Raw genomic sequence first — 19,004 nt, 5'->3', positions numbered from 1 at the left:
ACTCGGGATACTTATAAGATACTACCATGATTTTTTCAGATTTTTTGGTCCAAAAATAAATTAGGCCAAAAACCGGCCTTACCGACCCTCCCCCTTTCTCTTTTTGTTGGTTGAAAAATCTTTCTTAGTTGGTAATTATTCAACTTATGTAAAAGTTATTTCTGGAATTAAAATTTGTTTGATTAAAAATTAAAATCTTTTTTGGTTGAAATATCAACTACTAAATTTTTATTTCAGAATTAGTCTTTTGCGGAATTGAAAATTTAATTACATGGTTGAAAGTTAAACTCTTGTTGTAAATTAATTTGTTTAGTTGAAAATTCATAATTTTAATTAAAAACTCATCTCTTTAGTTGAAAGTGCGTTTTTTTTTGGCTGGAAAAATTTTTTTTACTAATAATTTAACTACTCCACAGTTGAATATTCCATAATTTTAGTTAAAAAGTAATCTCTTTGTTTGAAAATCAATTTTTTTAATTAAAAATTTAACTATTCAATTTTTGGTTTTTTTTCTTGATCTTTTTTGGTTGAAATTAATCTGCTTGGTTGAAAATTCACCAATTCTAGTTGAATATTGATAATTGAAGTTAAAAATTATTTACTTTGTTTTCATTTATTTTGCGGAAAATTAATTTTTTTTAACTGAAAATTTAACTATTCCATTCTTGATTGAAAACAGATCGTTTTGATTTCAATATTGAACTATTTAGTTAAAAATTGATCATTTTTAGTTGAAAATTTGACTATTTGGTTGAAAATTAATGTATTTTGTTGAGCAATAGTCTTTTTCAGTAGGAAAGTAACATTTTTAGTTGAAGCTTTATTATTTTTGTTAAAAATCCATTAGATTAGTTGAGAATTAATTCTTTTGACTGAAACTGTAACCATTCCATGTTTGATTGAAAATGTATCTTTTTTTAGATCAAAATTCAACCATTTTTATTTTAAATTTACGTAATTTGTTAAAAATTGGTCATTTTTAGTTAAAAATTCCATTATGTATTTATTTGAGAATTTATATATTCTGTTGAGAAATCGTTTTTTCCTAGAAAATTAATATTTTTTGATTATAATTAATTATTTTAGGTGAATATTCATCAGTTTAATTGAAAATTATTTTAACTGAAAAATTGACCTTTCCATTTTGGTTTGAAAATTGATCTCTTTTAGTTTAAATTTTAACTATTTATTAACAAACTTATGTGTTTCGTTGAAAAATAGTCGTCTTTTGTAGAAATTTCTTCTTCTTGTTTGAAAATCCATATTTTTTGTTAAAAATAAAACTACTTAGTTAAAAGTTAAACTTTCTTGCTAAAAGTTCATCTTTTTGTTCTAAAATTCATCTAATCCAGTTGAAGATTCATGATTTTAGTTGAAAATTCACTATTATGGTTGCAAATTCATCACTTTAGTTGAAATTTTTTTTTCTGTTTTTGTGGAAAATTAATTTTTCAAATTCAATTATTTAATTGTTGGTTGAAAAGTGATCCTTTTCAGTTCAAAATATTTACTATTGTGTTAAAAAGTGATCAATTTGAATTGAATATTCAACAATTTGATTAAAAATTAATAAATACAATATTTTTACTTTTAAAGTTAAGAATTTGCAGTGTTTTAAATTGAATTTAATACAGTATCCACATTAATTTTACCTATAGCTTATGAGAACAGAAAATAATAACTTGTTTGAATTATTATTCAAATTCATGGACTTTCGAGAAAAATTCAAGAAATGATTACTTATGTTTATAGCATTATTTAGTGAATCAATGGTGCTAATATATTGAAGAATATCTTGTGGTATAATTTGCCCAAAACTTTCTAAATCAAACATATGAATTGAATCTCTAGAAACTGAGTAAATCAGATTAATTATAATAAACCCGCGAAACTGTAGACATATTCTGAGTCGATTGTTTATAAAAGTACAAAATATTTGATTGGCTATGTAATTCCAAAAATTATACTATCTGAAAAAATCTTGACATACCAGGTAAAAATCTGGAATTTTCAGAGAATTTTTTTGTCCAAGATTAGAGTAGACACCCAGAGTTATTTCTTTTCGTTTCTTGTAATTTCCATTACACGACGAGGTCTTCATTTAAAATTAAATTTCTTTCAGATTCACCTCTTGGGAAGAGTTTGAAAAAGAGCACGACAACGCGGCGCAAAAGGGATACTCGAAACTCCACAAACAACTCGAGCCCTTTATTCTCCGCCGAGTGAAAAAGGATGTCGAAAAGTCGCTTCCAGCCAAGGTGGAGCAAATTCTGCGAGTGGAAATGACGTCGCTGCAGAAGCAGTACTACAAATGGATCCTCACAAAGAATTACAATGCTCTGCGAAAAGGCAACAAGGGTTCCACCACGACATTCCTCAACATTGTGATTGAGTTGAAAAAGTGTTGCAATCATGCGTTCCTGACGAAACCATCTGACATTGACAATAGAGAGAGCACCGAAGACTACTTGCAGCAAATCATTCGAGGCTCCGGCAAGCTGGTACTTTTGGACAAGCTTCTGGTGCGTCTACGTGAAACGGGTCACCGAGTTTTGATCTTCAGTCAAATGGTCCGACTCTTGGACATTTTGAGCGAGTACCTGCAAAAAAGGCACTTTCCCTTCCAGAGGCTAGATGGAAGCATCAAGGGTGAATTGCGAAAGCAAGCCTTGGATCACTTTAATGCCGAGGGGTCTACGGACTTTTGCTTTCTACTCTCGACCAGGGCAGGTGGCTTGGGAATAAATTTGGCGACTGCAGACACTGTCATTATTTTCGACTCTGACTGGAATCCGCAGAATGACTTGCAGGCTCAGGCAAGAGCGCACCGTATCGGTCAAAAGAATCAAGTCAACATTTATCGGCTTGTGACGAAAAACTCGGTCGAGGAAGAGATTGTGGAGCGAGCGAAGCAAAAGATGGTGCTTGATCATCTTGTCATCCAGCGGATGGACACTACGGGAAGGACTGTCCTGGATAAAAAGAGTTCAAACACCAACAACAATCCCTTCAACAAGGAAGACCTGAATGCTATTCTCAAGTTTGGTGCCGAGGAATTGTTCAAGGACGACGAAGATGGCGATGAGGAGCCAACTTGCGACATTGACGAGATTTTGCGGCGAGCGGAAACACGAGACGAAGCCCCGGCGACAGTTGGTGATGAGCTGCTCTCGGCCTTTAAGGTTGCCAGCTTTGCTGCCTTCGAGGAAGAGACGGAGCCAATCAAAGAAGCTAATGAAAATGAGGAGGAGAGTAGAGATTGGGCGGAAATCATCCCGGAGAATTTCAGGATAAAGGTGGAAGAGCAGGAAAAGTCGAAAGAGATGGAGGATCTTTACCTGCCACCACGTAGTCGGAAGACACTGCAGCAAATAAATGAGAGAGATGGAAGAGGTCGAAAGCGGAAAAAGGCGCAGGAAGAGGAGGAGGAGGAAAGTGATGAAGGGGACGAGTCGGGAAGTGAGGGAGATGGAAGTGATGATGATCGGCCGAAGAAGAGAGGAAGACCTCGTGCGACGCCTCGTGAAAATGTCAAGAGCTTCACGGATGTGGAAATACGAAGATTCGTCAAGAGTTACAAGAAGTTTCCTGCCCCGTGGAAGAGGCTAGACGACATTGCGGCTGATGCAGAGCTGCAAGAGAAGCCCGTTCCCGAGCTTAAGTTCTTGGCTGAACAATTGAAAACGAGGTGTGATGAGTGCTTGACCGAGTATGAAAATACTGTGTCGACAAAAGACCAGAAGGCTGATGAAGACGCCAAGGGACCTGGACGCAAACGTGGACGTGGGCCAACTTTCAAAATGGGCGGTGTTATGGTGAACGCGAAATCCCTCTCGGCTGCAGTCAAAGAACTCGAGCCACTCGACCAAGCTCTTCCAGCTGATGCCGAACAACGAGCAAATTGGCACTTGGATATTAAGTACGTACATTTAGCTTTTTTCATATTGTAGTTGATGCAGAAGGGTGGCCGCTGGACCGAGAAATGACAGTGAATTTTTCTTTTGACTGGAAATTTTACAAATTTTTAGAAAAAAAAATATATCCTTTCAACTTTCTATTTTAATCGCTTTTGAAATAATTTGTTTAATTTTTATCTTTTTCAATTATGAGATCATTTAGTTTAGAATGCGTAATTCGAAAACCTTTCACAATGAAAAATTAGAATTAGTTGATCAACTGTGAATTTAAATCTTCTTTTTTTTCAAATTGAAATTCTACTTCAAGATTTTAAAAGTAAATAATAATATATTGAACAAGACGATTCGGGATAAGGTCGCAATTTTAGAATGTCCAGATTATAACGTTATTGTTGAATTTCAATGTGTCAATAACAATTAAACACCTTTTATTGTTAAAAAAATTCAAGTAATTTCAAGAAATATTTAGAGGATTTGAAAGAAATAATTTTTAAGAATATTAACAGACTTCAGAAGAATAAAAAACATTTCCTAGGAAAGGAAAATAATTTAACTTTTAATTTGAACAGGGAATTTCTAATTTCCTCCAAATTTATATTGGAACTGAAATTTATCCAGAATAAGAATAATTCTCGAATAATGTTCGAAAAGAAATAAAATTCTGAATTGGAACATGCAACTTTTCCAAAAATTTCTGGAAATGGAAATTAAAAAATTTAAATAAATTCCGAGCTGGAGCAGGACATTTTTTTTAAAAGAATGAATTCCATTTCTAAGTTCAAACGGAATATTTTTGAAAAATATTAAAATTATGAATTGGAACAGGGAGTTTCAATTTTAAGTTGGAACTGGAATTTATCCAGAAGAATAACAATTCTGAATGGAAAAATGAATTTTTGAAACAATTATAATTCTGGGTTGAAACAAGGTATTTTCGAATAAAATTTAATTTTTAAATTGAAACAAGGAATTTTACAAAAAAATCTAACTCTTACCATTGGTTGAAATAGAGAGTTTTCGAAAAAAATAACATTCTGGATTTGAACAAGTAATTTTTCGAAACTAATTAAAAAGGGGGGATTTTAGCAGTACATTTTCAATTTTTAACCACTTCTGAGCTGGATTTCGAATCTAGAATTGCTTGAAATTGTACAATTTTGAAGATTTATAAATTCATTGATCGATTCTTAAATTTAGAGCATTAAAAATAACGTTATTTTACATTTTTGAAACTGAATTTGAATCATTGAACTCTACAATTTATAAAAGTTAAAAATTTCAAATTTGGCAGTTTAACTGCATTAAGGTTAAAATTGTTCAGTTGAAAAGTGTTAGTAGCTTCGCTTTTTTACGTGTAAATTATTGATCATTTGAATACAAAATTCTAGAATGAAACAAATTGAAACTTCGATTTTCAAAGTTTAAAATTCAAGAGTTTCACTTTATGTGCTTTCATTTACAGTTCAGTTTTTATTACTTCGAAAGAAACAATTTTCAGATTTAGTGTTCGATTTTTTTAAATATCATTGACCTTGTACAGGTGTCTCAGTTCTAATTTAGAATGTGTCCAGCGACCTTGAAAACCTGAAAATTTCCTTAAATTTTTCAAGAATAATTCTACAAAGTTTCTATTTTTTCTTCATTAATATAGAATATTAAAATATACAATTTTTGGTGATTTTAAACTTCCAAATTATAAAAATTATTATTTGATAATTTCGATATCAATCAGTTTTCCATGATTTAAAAATATTTTCAAGGATTTTAAACCTTTTAAAAAGATTTAAATAAGGCGTGTACACCAGATTTCAAATATTTCAGAACAGTTTCACAAAGCTTTTAAAACTTTCAACAAATTTAAAGGGTTTCAAAGCTTTCAAAAATTTCCCAAAGATTTAAAACATTTCATAAAGATTGCAATAGGTTGGCGATTTGACCGGGAATTTTTTTCACCGTGAAAAACCGGGAATTTACTTCAGAATACAGTAAAATTCAAGTTTTCATTATTTTTATAATTTTGATTAATTGAGAAAAGTGATTTTCACTTTATCTACAGTCGCGTGTCATATAACTGTTTATTAGATACTGTTTGTGGCTAAAAGTTTAACTCGTTTATTAAAAATTAATTTCTTTGTTTGAGGATTCATCTCTGATTGAAAATGTAACTACTTTGTTGTTGAAAATCACTTTTTTTTACTACAAATTTAACTATTCCAGTAAAAAATCTAACTGGTTTGTTGAAGATCCTTTTTTTATTAATAATTATATTGTAAACGGGAAATTCATCTGCTTTATTTTTGGTTGAAAATTTATATTTTTTATTTAAAGATTAAACTATTTGTTTGAAAGTTTATGTACTTTGTGGAATATTCTTCCTTTTTTGTAGAAAATTAATCTTTATGATTAAACCAGCATCTTTTTTGTAGGTATAAAATTCCCCTAATTCAGCAGAAAATTTAATGATTTTGCTGAAAATCCGTTTATTTTATTGTTTATTAAGACTTCGATTTTTTAAAATGAAAATTTATATTTTTTTATTCAAAAATTAAAGTATTTGTTTGAAAATGTATGTACTTTGTAAATAATTCGTATTTTTTGTAGAAAATTAATCTTTATGATTAAAAATTTATCTATTTGGTAGGTATAAAATTCACCTATTCAAGTTGAAGATTCATCATTTTACTTCGAAATTCATCAGTTAGATTGAAAACTAACTTTTCCAACTGAAAATTTAACTGTTAGATTTTTGGTTAAAAAATTATGGTTTCTAGTTTACAATTTAATAATTTGCATGAAAAACTGTGTTCTTTAATTTAAATTAAAATATTGTGTTAAAAATTTACGTATTTTGTTAAAAAATAGATTTTTTATTAGAAAGTGATCTTTTTATTTTAAAGTTAATCTCGTTGTTTAAAAATTCTTCTTTTTTGCAGTTGAATATTCCATAACTTTAGTTATCATTCATAACTTTTTTTGACTATTTTGGGACTAAAACTTCAAGTATGCAATTTTTTGTTGCAAAATGATTCATTATTGATTGAAAACTCAATTATTTCATTTTTGGTTGACAATTTATGTTTTTTTTTGTAGTAAAAATTAATGTTGGTTGAATATTTTATATTTTTTAACTAAAAATGTAATTTCCGTTTTTCAACTATTTGGTTGAATATTTGTCTTCTTTAATTGATAAATCAACTATTTCGTTAAAAATTCTGTAAAGATTCATCAGTTCGGTTATAATTTTTTCTTTAACTAAAAGTATAACCATTTCAGTTTTCAACCTTTGTTTTGAATATTGGTCTTCTTTAATTGATAATGCAACTGTCTCATTAAAAAATCATGTATTTGTTGAAAAATTGTATTTTTTAGTAGGAAATTAATCTTATTGTTTAAAAATGCATCTTTCTCGTTGAAAATTCAAGTATTCTAGTTAAATATTTATCATTTTAGTTGAATATTCATCTTCTAGATTTAAAATTCAACTGTTCCAGTTAATTATTGATAATTTTATTTGAAAATTCATTTATTTTGCAATTTTTCACTCTGCTATGTTAAAGGATGTTTAAAATGAACGTCATGAATTAAAATGAATGTTTGCGTTTTTTCGGCAAATATGAATGTTAGTTTTATTTGACCGATAAAATTGAAAAACTTAACCGGAAAAACAAGGAAATGACCGGGAATTTGAAATCGTCATTGAAAGATCATACAAAAGATTATACACAAATTAATATTTCACAAAGATTTTTAAATAATACAAGAATTTCAAAGATTTAAAAAAAGGAAAGTACACCAGATTTCAAAGATTGAAAAACATTTCAAAATATTTTAAATAATTCAATGATTTCAACGAAGAAAAAAGATTTCACAAACAAAGATTTAAGAAAAATTGTACGAATATTTCAAAATATTCGACAAAGATTTTACAGATTTCACAGCAATTTTAACAAAAATTTCGAACATTTCATCAAGATTGCAAGGGTTTCAAATATTTGAAAAATCGTGTACACGATATTTCAAAGATATAAAGGATTTTAATGACTTTAAAAAGGGTATAGTAAACTAGATTTTTAAGGTTTCAAAAGAATGTACACAGATTAGAAATATTTTAATGATTTCAAATGAATACAAGAATTTCAAAGATTTCAAAAAGGGTAAAGTACTCCATATTTCAAAGGTTTGAAACAATTTAAAAAAAATGTTAAACCGTTTTGAAGATTTGAAAAGATTTCACGAAGATTTCAAATAATTTAATGATTTTAGCGAATAGAAAACATTTCACAATCAAATCTTGCATCAAGGATGCAAGGATTTCAAAGATTTAAAAAAGGCGTGTTCAACATATTTGAAAGATTTCACAAAGATTTTGAATATTTTCTAAGATTTTAATACTTTCAAAAGATTTCAAGGATTCGAAGATTTTTTTAATACGTATAGTAAACCAGATTTTTAAGATTTCAAAAGATTTTACACAGATTAAACATATTTTAACAATTTAAAATGAACACAAAAGGTTTTAGAAAGACTTCACAAAGATTTTATACAGATTTCAAAAGAATACAACAATTCCAAATATTTCAAAAAGGGTATATTACACCAGATATCGAAGATTTTAAAACATTTCGAGGATTTGAAACCATTGCAAAAGGTCTTAAAACATTTTTTGAAGATTTGAAAAGATTTCACGAAGATTTAAAATCATTATTCAATGATTTCAAAGAATAAAAAAGTTTTCACAAACAAAGATTTAAGAAAAATGTTACAAATATCACAAGAATTTCCCAAAGGTTTCGAACATTTCATCAAGATTGTCAGGATTTTAAAGAATTGAAAAAGGCGTTTACACCAGAATTCAAAGATCCACGAATATTTGATAGTAAACCGTATTAATAAGATTTCAAAAGATTTTACACATTAAAATTATTTTCATAAATTCAAATGAATACAAAAGATTTCATAAAGATTTCGCAAAAATTTCAAAGATTTCTTTAAAGGGTAGAGTATACTAGATTTCAAAGATTGGAAAATATTTCAAAGATTTCATACAAATTTCAAACAATATTAAAAAAAAAAATTCTAAAAGATTTCATATCTCAAGGGTTTCAAATATATTGCAAAAATTTAAAAATACCCCAAAAGATGTCACAGAAATTTCAAGATTTCACAAAGATTTTAATTACTTCAAAAAATCTCAATTAATTCACAGACTTCAAGGATTTACGTTTTCTTTAAAAAATGTTGGCCAATAAAAAGTGAAATAGTTCGTTTTTGAAACCTACAATAAACGGTTATTTCATTATTTGGAGTAAAAAAAAAAAAGGAGACCTGGAAAACCTGGAAGAGACCTTGAAATTCGTTACTAAGAATTTCTGGACACCCTCTTATTAATAATAATATTTTACAGGGTGAAACCAGCAAATCTCGAATGCGAATGGACAATCGAGGATGATTCGAGATTGCTGAGAGGAATCTATGTACACGGAATGGGATCTTGGGAAGCGATTAAAGCAGATGCGAGTCTGAAACTTAGCGAAAAGTTGCAAGCAAATGGTAGCAAATCACAGTGGAAACGAATTAGTACTAGAGGAGAATATCTTTTGAAAGTCGTGAAAAAGCAAATTGATCAAAAATTGGGAGTGGTAAGGATCTTCCTTTAAACTTAATCGAGCCTCGTAAAATTATTAGTTTATACAATTCTTTTATACTTTCGAGTTTTCTGAATAATCATTACTTTTCAACAGGGTTACGTCCTCATTCCACAAGTTGAATCCCTCTCCAAGGTAATTCCTGATGCCTCTCACCTTATCCCACCTTTTGCACCTTATCGTAGCCCATGTACTCGATATAATTATTTAAAACACTGTACCCATTTGTTAAACAAATATTTCTCGTCAAGTATACACCAAATTATTGTATTGATATTGAAATACTAATAATCAGAGTGGCGACTTGACCGGGAAACCCAGGAATTACTGAAAATTTGCTTCTGATAGCAGTAAAATTATAGTTTTCATTATTTAAATAATTTTGGTCAATTTAGAAAAGTGATTTCTACTTTATCATTTATTTATTTAAAAATTCAACTACTTGATTAAAAGTTAAACTTATTTATTAAAAATTAATGTATTTTTTTTTTTTTTTTTAAGATTCATAATTTTAATTGAAAGTTCATGTCTGATTGAAAATGTAACTATTCCTGTAGACAATTTAACTATTTTGCTGAAAATACGTGTTTTTTTTTTGAAAGAATTAGATTTTCAAGTGAAAGCAGAAAATTAAGGTTGTTTGGTAGTCAGTTTTTTAATTGTAAATTTTTTTCATGCTTTTTTATGATACAAAATTTTTGAATTAGAAAAAAGATTTCTGTTCGATCTTAAATTAAAAATTTATCTTTTTAAATGAAATTTCAACTATTTTCTTGAAAATTTATGTACTTTATGGAAAGTTCGTCTTTTCTATAGAAAATTAATCTTTATGGTAGAAAATTTCTCTTTTTCAAAAAAATTTCAACTATCCGATTTGAAGATTCATCATTTTTAGTTGAAAATTCATCAGTTTAGGTGCAAATTAATTTCTTTAACTGAAAATTAAACTGTTCCATTTTTACTTGAAAATTGATCTAAATTCAACAATTTGAATGAAGACTTGCCTTTTTAATAGAAAATTCATCTATATTGTTGAAAACACGTATTTTCTTAAAACATCGGTTTTTTAAAATAAAAAATTATCTTTTTCTTTGAAAGTCAATCGTCTTGTCTAAAAATTGTTCATGTTGGTTAAAAATTCAAGTATTCTAGTTAAATATTAATCATTTTAGTTGAAAATTCATCTTTTAGGTTGTAAATAAAATTACTTGTTTAAAAATTAAACTTCTGTAAAAATGAATTCATTTAAATATTCATTATTTTAGTTCAAAATTGATCTTTTTGGTTTGAAATTCAACTGAACTAGTCAAAGATTTACTATTTTAGATCGATTTTCTTGGAAATGTAACTTTTTTTTTAAGTTAGTTTTTTTTTAATGAAATTTTTGTAACTGAAAATTCAACTTACTTCATTCGAATATTGGAAATTATCTTTATCTTTGAAAGTTAATCTTCTTGTCTAATAATTATTCTTGTCGGTTAAAAATTCAAGTGTTCCAGTAAAATATTCATAATCTTAGTTGAAAATTCATTTTTTTAGGTTGGAAATAACTACTTGGTTAAAAATTGAACTCTTTCGACAAACATTTCTTTTTTAATTCATAATATTAATTAAAAACTCATTTCTTTGGCTGAACATCCATTTTTTGACTCATAATTCAATTTTTAGTTGAAAAATGATCTTTTTCAGTTGAAAATTCGTCTTTTTTGGTAGAAATTCATCTTCTTGTTGAAAAGTTCACCTTTATGGTTTAAAGTTCAAGTATTTCATTTGAATCTTCACGATTTTAGTTGAAAATTAATCTTTTTGGCTTAAAATTCAACTAGTCCAACTAATTTTTCTAACTGAAAATTTAAATTTTGCATTTTCCTTGAAAATTGATATTTTCTAGTGAAAAATTCAAGTATTTGTTTCAAAATTCAGTTATTTTGACATTTTTCACTCTGCCGTGATAATTAAAATAAATGTCTGAGTTTTGCGGTAAATCTGAATATTTTACTTTTAATTGAACGGGAAAATTGAAAAAATTGACTGGGAAAGCTGAAAATTGAACGTAAATTTGGAATCGACCGCCGAATCGCCACCCTGATAATGCACTTGACAAAATCCGCGAGTCCTCAGCAAGTTCACCTCGTTTGAAAATAATGCAGCCAGTGTGACACAAATATTACAATTAAATAATTCATGTTGCGCACTGTTTTTTTTTTTTTAATGTCAAGCACAACTCACACGAACTCACTAGATATCGACTCTATCAATGTTGAAGTAGGTTTGAATCAATTTTTTTTTTTTTATTCTAATTTTACCGATTAACAATTTACAGACGCGAACTAGAAAACCAAGAAAGACTAAAGATGTCACCAAAGCTATTACAAAGGAGATAGTAGAGGACAATGATAGTTCTGCAGACGAAAACAAGAAACCCAAGCCAAAGATTGAGAAAGTAAATTTCAAAGATTGATTTTTTAAAATAATTATGCACCTGTTGAATTTAATGTGAAAAGTATTCTGATACTCTATAAAATTGTATAGCCACCAGAGAAGAAAGACGAGGAAGTTGCAGTAAAGAAACAAGTCAAAGAAAAGGAAAAAGAAGAGGCAGAACCAGTAACGGAAGAGAAAAAGAAGGAGAAAAAGGTGAAGAAAGAGAAGAAGGAGAGTAAAAAGAGCAAAAAAAATAAACAGCCCGTAGGACCGATGCATTTTACAGCCAATAACGAGCCAAGAGCCCTGGATGTTTTGGGTGATTTGGATCCTAGTATCTTCAACGAGGTACTGCTCATTTACATTTTTAAATTTATGTTTTTAGGGCGTATAACCTGCCTAGAAAACCTGGAGTTATCCGGGAATTTTCATATTCCTGGAAAAACCTAGAAATATCAGGGTTTCTTTTTTTTTAATTCAAAGAATGTTTTCGAAAGCGTACTTAATTTTTTTAAATTGCAATCTAAATCTGAATAAGAATGATTCTCCATTTGTAAAAATAGATTTATATTACTGTATTTCACTATTTTATTTTATTATTATTATTACTTAATTTTTTTGCAAATTGATCGTTTTCAGTTGAAAATTCATTTTTCTGGTTCAAAATTTAAGTATTTTATTTTTAAAAAATCGTTCTCTAATTGTTGAAAATTAATCTTCTTGTTTCAGCAATCATCTTTTTGTCTAAAAATTCAACAGTTTGTTTGCAATTTTTCTCTCCCTTGACCGACAAAAAACTTTCTTAATTCAAAATTCAACTGCTACATTTTTCTTTGAGAATTCATCTTTTTTGGAATACAAATTTGTTGACTTTGTTGAAAGTTGAATACTTTTATTGAAAATTAATTTTTTGTTTGAAGATTCATTATTTGAATTAAAAATTCACCACTCTGGTTGAAAATCAAATTTTTAACTAAAAATTTAACTATTCAATTTTTAGTTGAAAATTCAATAACTCTCGATAATGATTAATCATTCCAGTTTTATTTATTTATTTTTTTTTTATTTTAAATTGAACTATTTCAGTTAAGGATTCATTATATTAGCAGAGGTAGTCTCTGCATTTTAGTAGAAAATTTATCTTTTTTATTTAAAATTGAACTATTCCATTTAAATATTTATCATATTTACTGAAAATGTATTATTTTTAGTTGAAAATTCGTGGATTTGATTGAAAATCCATCCTTTTGGCAGAAAGTAATCTTCTAGGTCGAAATTATATTTAATATATTTTTAAATTCCGTTGAAATTCCATTATATGGTTAATAATTTGTCCTTTTTTAGTTGAAGATTCATATAGTTCGTTGATATTTTTTTCTTCTTGGTGTGAAGTTCGAAAATTAATCTTTTTGCTTGAAAATTTAAGTATTCCCATTAAAAAATTTTCATAATTTTAGCTCAAAATTAATTTTTGGTTGAAAGTTAATCTCTTTTGTCAAAAAAAGAGTAACTTGTTTTTTAAAATAATCGTTTCCGGATGAATATTAATGATTTTAGTCAAAAATTCATCACTTTGAATTAAAATTTGTTTATTTTTTGTGGAAAATTAATTTTTTATTTTTGTTGAAAAAGGTAGTTTTTCAGTTAAAAATTGAAATGTTTGTTTGAAAATTCAACTGGTTGGTTGAGATTTCATATTTTTGGTTGAAAAATCTTGTTTTTTATGTAAAATTAATCTTTTTTTCTTGAAAATTCAACTATTTAGTTAAAAACTCATCGGTCTTTCTGAAAATTCAATGACTTTATTGGAAGAGTTAGAAATTTGAACCGGTTTAAATTGAATTTATTATAGTACTATGAAAAATGATACCTGGAAAAATCTGAGAAAACTGGAAAAAATTTGGAAAGTAGGTCTGTTCAAACAAGATCAAAGGATTGGAAATATTTTAAGCTATTTTTTCAAATTCCTTGGTATTTTCAAGAACATCAAAAAATGTCCAGGAATTTCAAAAGTTTGTAAAGGATTTAAAATACTGTAGGCTCTTTTAGAATATTACATATGAGTTTTTAATTGATTTCAGTGATTTTATGGGATTTCAAAGGATTCTCAGGCATTTTAAAGAGTTTAAAAATGTTTCCAGTAATTAAAAAAGATACGTCATAGTATTTGAAATGTCTTAGGACACTTTTTAAAGATTGCCGAGGAATTGTCAAGGGTTTTAATAATTTTAAAGGATCTTAATATTATACTGCATTTTAAAGAATTTATTCACAGAAAAGTGAGTAATTTCGTTGGGCTTCAAATACATTATGAGATTTCAATAATTTTTTGCAATTCTTTTGAGTTTTTCGAAATTCACCAATTTATACTCAATACAATGGGCTTTTAAACCATTTTTATTTTATTCATATTGGCGTCCTTAAAACTCACTTTAAATTCTTAGGCATTTCATCAAATTCTTTTTATTTATTTTTACTTTTTCTTAATTATTTAAAACTTACTTAATATTCATTTAATTTTTTCATATTTTTAAATTGTTTTCAATCTACATAATTTTTTTTTTAAACTCAGCTTGATTCTTTATGAATTGCATCGAATTCTTCTCATTTCTCTTTAAGGGCATGTGACACAGCTAAATACCTATATTACCGACCTCACTTTTTCTGTTCACTGAATGTTTTTTTGAGCCTAAGAACTTTTTTTGTAAATAAGATCAGCCGGTAACGTTGTACACGAAAATACGAAACCTGGCGGCCACTAGACGAGGCTCTAGAGAGTTCGTATTTTCGTGTACAACGTTACCGACTGATGCCGTAGGAATTGATTGTTGAAATATATTTTTTTACATCTATTATAATTAAGCCTTGTACTTAAACGTAGTTTTCTTTTGGCTCTTGCATTGCTCAAATTTCGAGACCGATATTTTATGTATAAAAAAAGTTCGAACGTTCAAAAAATGTTAAGGTTCAGAAAAAAGATGAAATAATGTTCAGTGAAGTTCCTACCAAAATGCAGTACCTAAACGTACTTTATTGTACTCTAATACATTTCCCAAAGTTTCAGCTCGATATTTTATTTACAAAAAAAGTTCTTAGGTTCAAAAAAACATTCAGTGAACGGAAAAAGTGAGGTCGGTAATATAGGTATTTAGCTGTGTCACATGCCCTTAATTCCTCTAAATTCACTCAAATTTTACTGAAATCTATTAAATTTGTTCAATCTTTCAAATTATTTCCAATTCATTTGAAGTTTTTCAAGCCATATTAATCACTTTTTTGTTATAAATTAGTGGGTTTCCAAGATTTGAAGAGATGCGGAAGTCTATTCACGTCGCCCTATATTCTTAGTCATTTTATTAATTTTGTTTGAAATCCCTTGAATTCTTCGAAGCTCGTATCAAACGTACTGAATTTAATGAAAATTTTTCACACCCCCTGTCTTTTCGAACAATATTTCCCTGCAAGCTTTCAATCACAAATATTCCCAATTTTTGACAGTGTAAAGAAAAGATGAGACCTGTGAAGAAAGCCTTGAAAGCACTGGACAAGCCAGATCAAACTTTGAGTGAATCGGATCAGCTCGCTCACACACGCAACTGTCTAGTGCAAATTGGAAATCAAATCACCACGTGTCTATCAGAGTACAAAGACCCGGAACAAGTTAAGGAATGGAGAAGTAATCTGTGGTACTTTGTCTCCAAATTCACCGAGTTTGATGCAAAGAAACTCTACAAGTTGTACAAGCATGCGATTAAAAAAGGAGATGGCAACGCAAGCATGACATCAACACCGGAAAAGAAGGAAGAATCGACTCCTACAAAGGTATTTACTTGCGTTTCGAATATCAGATTATCAGAGTGTCTACTCTATCTGAAAAACCTAGAAAATTTCGAATTGTCAGGAAATTTTTATATACCTGGAAAAACCTGGCCTCATTTTTTTAAATTACAATATTAAATTGAAAATATTAAATTTGTTGTTCTTTGAAATCAATTATTGTTTTAACTGAAAATTTAACTTCTGTTTTTGGTTGAAAGTTGGTCGGTTTTAGTTGGAGAGTGGCGACTTGACCGGGAAATCGGATAAAGACCAGGAACTTTGTTTACCAGTTTTCATTATTTTAGTAATTAAAAATATAATTTCACTTGGAACAGGGGATTTATTCACATGAAACGATAATTTTTTAAAAGAATTAAAACTGGTATTTAGAAAAAAGGAAGTTGAAAAATCCGATCAAAGTCAAAATATGTCATAATTTAAAAGTTCCTTTTTCCAAATTTTAGAAAAAGAGAGTACTTCAAGTAGTTTTTAAAGTAGAAGTAGTATTTCGAAGAGGAAATATTTCTGAATTATAATTTTTTTTGGGGGGATTTACTTATTTTCTTGAAAAATTAACTAATTGCGTTTAAAATCTCAAATCTTTTTAAAAAATTAATTTTGTTGTTGGAAGATTCGCCATTTTGATTGAAAATTTCATTAAAAATTATATTTTCAACAAAAAATTTAACTATTCTATTTTTTGTTGAGATTTTATATTTTTTGGATGAAAATTCAACGATTTTGTTAAAAATCAAGTTTAAAATTTAACAATTTGGATCTGGATTTGTCTTTTTTAATTGAAAATTCATTCAATTCCTTGAAAATTTACATATTTTGTTTTTAAAAAATCCTTTTTTTTGGGTAAAAAATGTACTTTTTTGATAAAAATTATTTTTTTTCTTAGATAGTTAATCTCATTGTTTAAATATTCTTCTTTTCGATTGGTAATGCAAGTATTCCAGGTGAATATTCCATGATTCTATTTAAAAATTAATTTCTTTGCTTGAACATTTATTTTTTGACTGAAAATGTAATATTTGAATTCATTGTTGAAAAATGGTATTTTTTAGTTGAATATTCGTCCTTTTTGGTTGAATATTGATTTTCTTAAATTAAAACTTATTTATTTAAGTTTTGGTTGACAATTGATCTTTTTTCGTAAAAAAATTTATTGCTGTTGAAAGTTCAACTATTTTAGTGTAAAACTCAACTATTCCAGTTGAATTTTAACTATTTTGATAGAAATTAATCTTCTGGATTAAAAATAAATGTTTTTGTTAGAAATTAAATTATTCTAGTTAAAGACTCATCATTCTGGTTGAAAATTCATGTTCTAGGTTTTAAATTCAGCTATTACAGTTGATCATTCATTATTTTAGTTGAAAATTCATCATTTTATTTGAACATGTAATATTTTTTTGAAAATTAGTTTCGTTCTTGTTGCAAATTAGTTGTTTTTAAATTGTAAATTCAATTATTCCAATTAAAAATTACATCATTTCGATTGAAAATTCATTTTTTTGTTTTGTTTTAATTTAACTATTCCATTTTCGGTTGAAACTTGATCTTTCTTAGTTTATAATTCAACTATTTGATTGAAAATTGTCTTTTTATATTTGATAATGCTAATATTTCGTTGAAAATTTATATGTTTTGTTTAAAAATCGTCTTTGTGGTAAAAAATTAACCTTTTTGGTTAAAAATTAAAGTACTCCAGTTAAATATTCATAATTTTAGTGGAAAGTGCATATTTTTGTTTGAAAGCCAAACTACTTAGTTTAAAATTGAACTCTTTTATAAAAAAAATCGTCTTTTTGTTTAAAATGAATCTATTCCCCATGAAGATTCAGTATTTTAGTTGAAAATTCATAGGTTTGTTTTAAAATTCAACTTTTTTGTTAAAAATTCATTAATTTTTATTTTCGTAATTAATTCCTTTTTTTGAAAATAAAACTACTTGGTTAAATGTGAAATTAAATTTATTTTAAAAATAAATCTGATTTTTTGCATGAAAAATTAGCTTTTTTACTGAAAATTGAACTATTTATTTTTCGCTTGAAAACTGATCTTTTTTGTTAAAAATTCAGCTACTTGTTTGAAAATTCATCTTTTTCAGTTGTAAATTCAACTGTTTGATTACAAATTAATGTATTTATTTGAAAAATCGTCTTTGATAAAAAAAAAAATTAATCGTTTTGGTTGAAGATTCAACTATTTGTTTAAAAATTAATCTATCTGTTTGAAAATCCAAATTTGTACTTGAAAAGTTTGGAATTTTTAGCTGTTTAAATTCAATTTAATATACTACACACATTATTTTACCTGAATATACACTGAATTTTAAGTTTAAGTTAATAAAATAAACACTTGTTTAAATTATTATTCAAATTCATGGACTTTAAAGACAAATTCAAGAAATTAATAAGGATGTTTTTAGTATTGTTTAATTATTTAATTTTTCTACCGTGCCATAATATTTTAGAATATCCTGTAATATTAATTGAATTTCTATAAGCTAAAAAAACATTATTTACAATAAACTCGCAAAAAATTATACCTGGATAGAATGCAAAAACATCGGAGAAACACGCGACAAAATCTAAAAAATTTTAATTTAACTAATTTCGTTTAAAATCTAAACTCTTTTTTTAAAATTAATTTTTTTGTACGAAGATTCGCCATTTTAATTGAAAATTCATCTTTTTTAAAAAATATAACTGCTTGGTTGATAATCAATTTTTTTTAATACAAATCTAACTTCCAGTAGAAATTTTAAATATTTTTCTGAAAATCCGATTTTTTTCGTTAAAAATTAGATTTTTAACAAAAAATTCAACTGTTCTATGTTTTGTTGAAATTTTATAATTTTTGGATGAAAATTCAACTATTTGATTGAAAATTGATTTTGTATTTACAAATTAAAGTGTGTGTATGTATATATATTTTTTAATTTATGTAATTTGTGGAAAATTCGTCTTTTTTGTAGAGAATTAATTTTAGAGGTTGAAAGCTAATTTTTTAAGGGCATGTGATACTTACAGTTTTCCCGGCTTTTTTCCACAAAATTGAAAATTTTTGAAAACCGAATTCGGAGATGCTGCTCTTTTTTGAGGGATAATAACAAAAAAAATTATTGTGCTAAATAAAAATTTTATGCTTATGTATTATTTTGAGGTTACGTCGTTTTTCATCTCTGCCT

The 19,004-nt window shown here is 27.4% G+C and overlaps 1 protein-coding gene across 4 annotated transcripts in view; it reads left to right on the top strand.

The window, feature by feature from the left end:
* LOC117170299 (chromodomain-helicase-DNA-binding protein 1) overlaps positions 1-19,004 on the top strand; it is a 55,344-nt gene that overhangs the window by 22,944 nt on the left and 13,396 nt on the right. For 3 of the 4 annotated variants that reach the window (XM_033356973.1, XM_033356975.1, XM_033356972.1), the window contains 6 exons: positions 2,123-3,919; positions 9,322-9,556; positions 9,659-9,697; positions 11,886-12,005; positions 12,095-12,334; positions 15,485-15,808. In XM_033356973.1, coding sequence (XP_033212864.1) covers positions 2,123-3,919; positions 9,322-9,556; positions 9,659-9,697; positions 11,886-12,005; positions 12,095-12,334; positions 15,485-15,808 — 2,755 coding nt within the window. The remainder of the gene's footprint in view (positions 1-2,122; positions 3,920-9,321; positions 9,557-9,658; positions 9,698-11,885; positions 12,006-12,094; positions 12,335-15,484; positions 15,809-19,004) is intronic. The other variant, XM_033356974.1, reaches the window with a different exon arrangement.

The sequence above is a fragment of the Belonocnema kinseyi genome, chromosome 3 (genome assembly GCF_010883055.1).
Source record: "Belonocnema kinseyi isolate 2016_QV_RU_SX_M_011 chromosome 3, B_treatae_v1, whole genome shotgun sequence".
Classification (NCBI taxonomy): domain Eukaryota; kingdom Metazoa; phylum Arthropoda; class Insecta; order Hymenoptera; family Cynipidae; genus Belonocnema; species Belonocnema kinseyi.
This window is presented reverse-complemented; position numbering and strand designations above follow the sequence as displayed.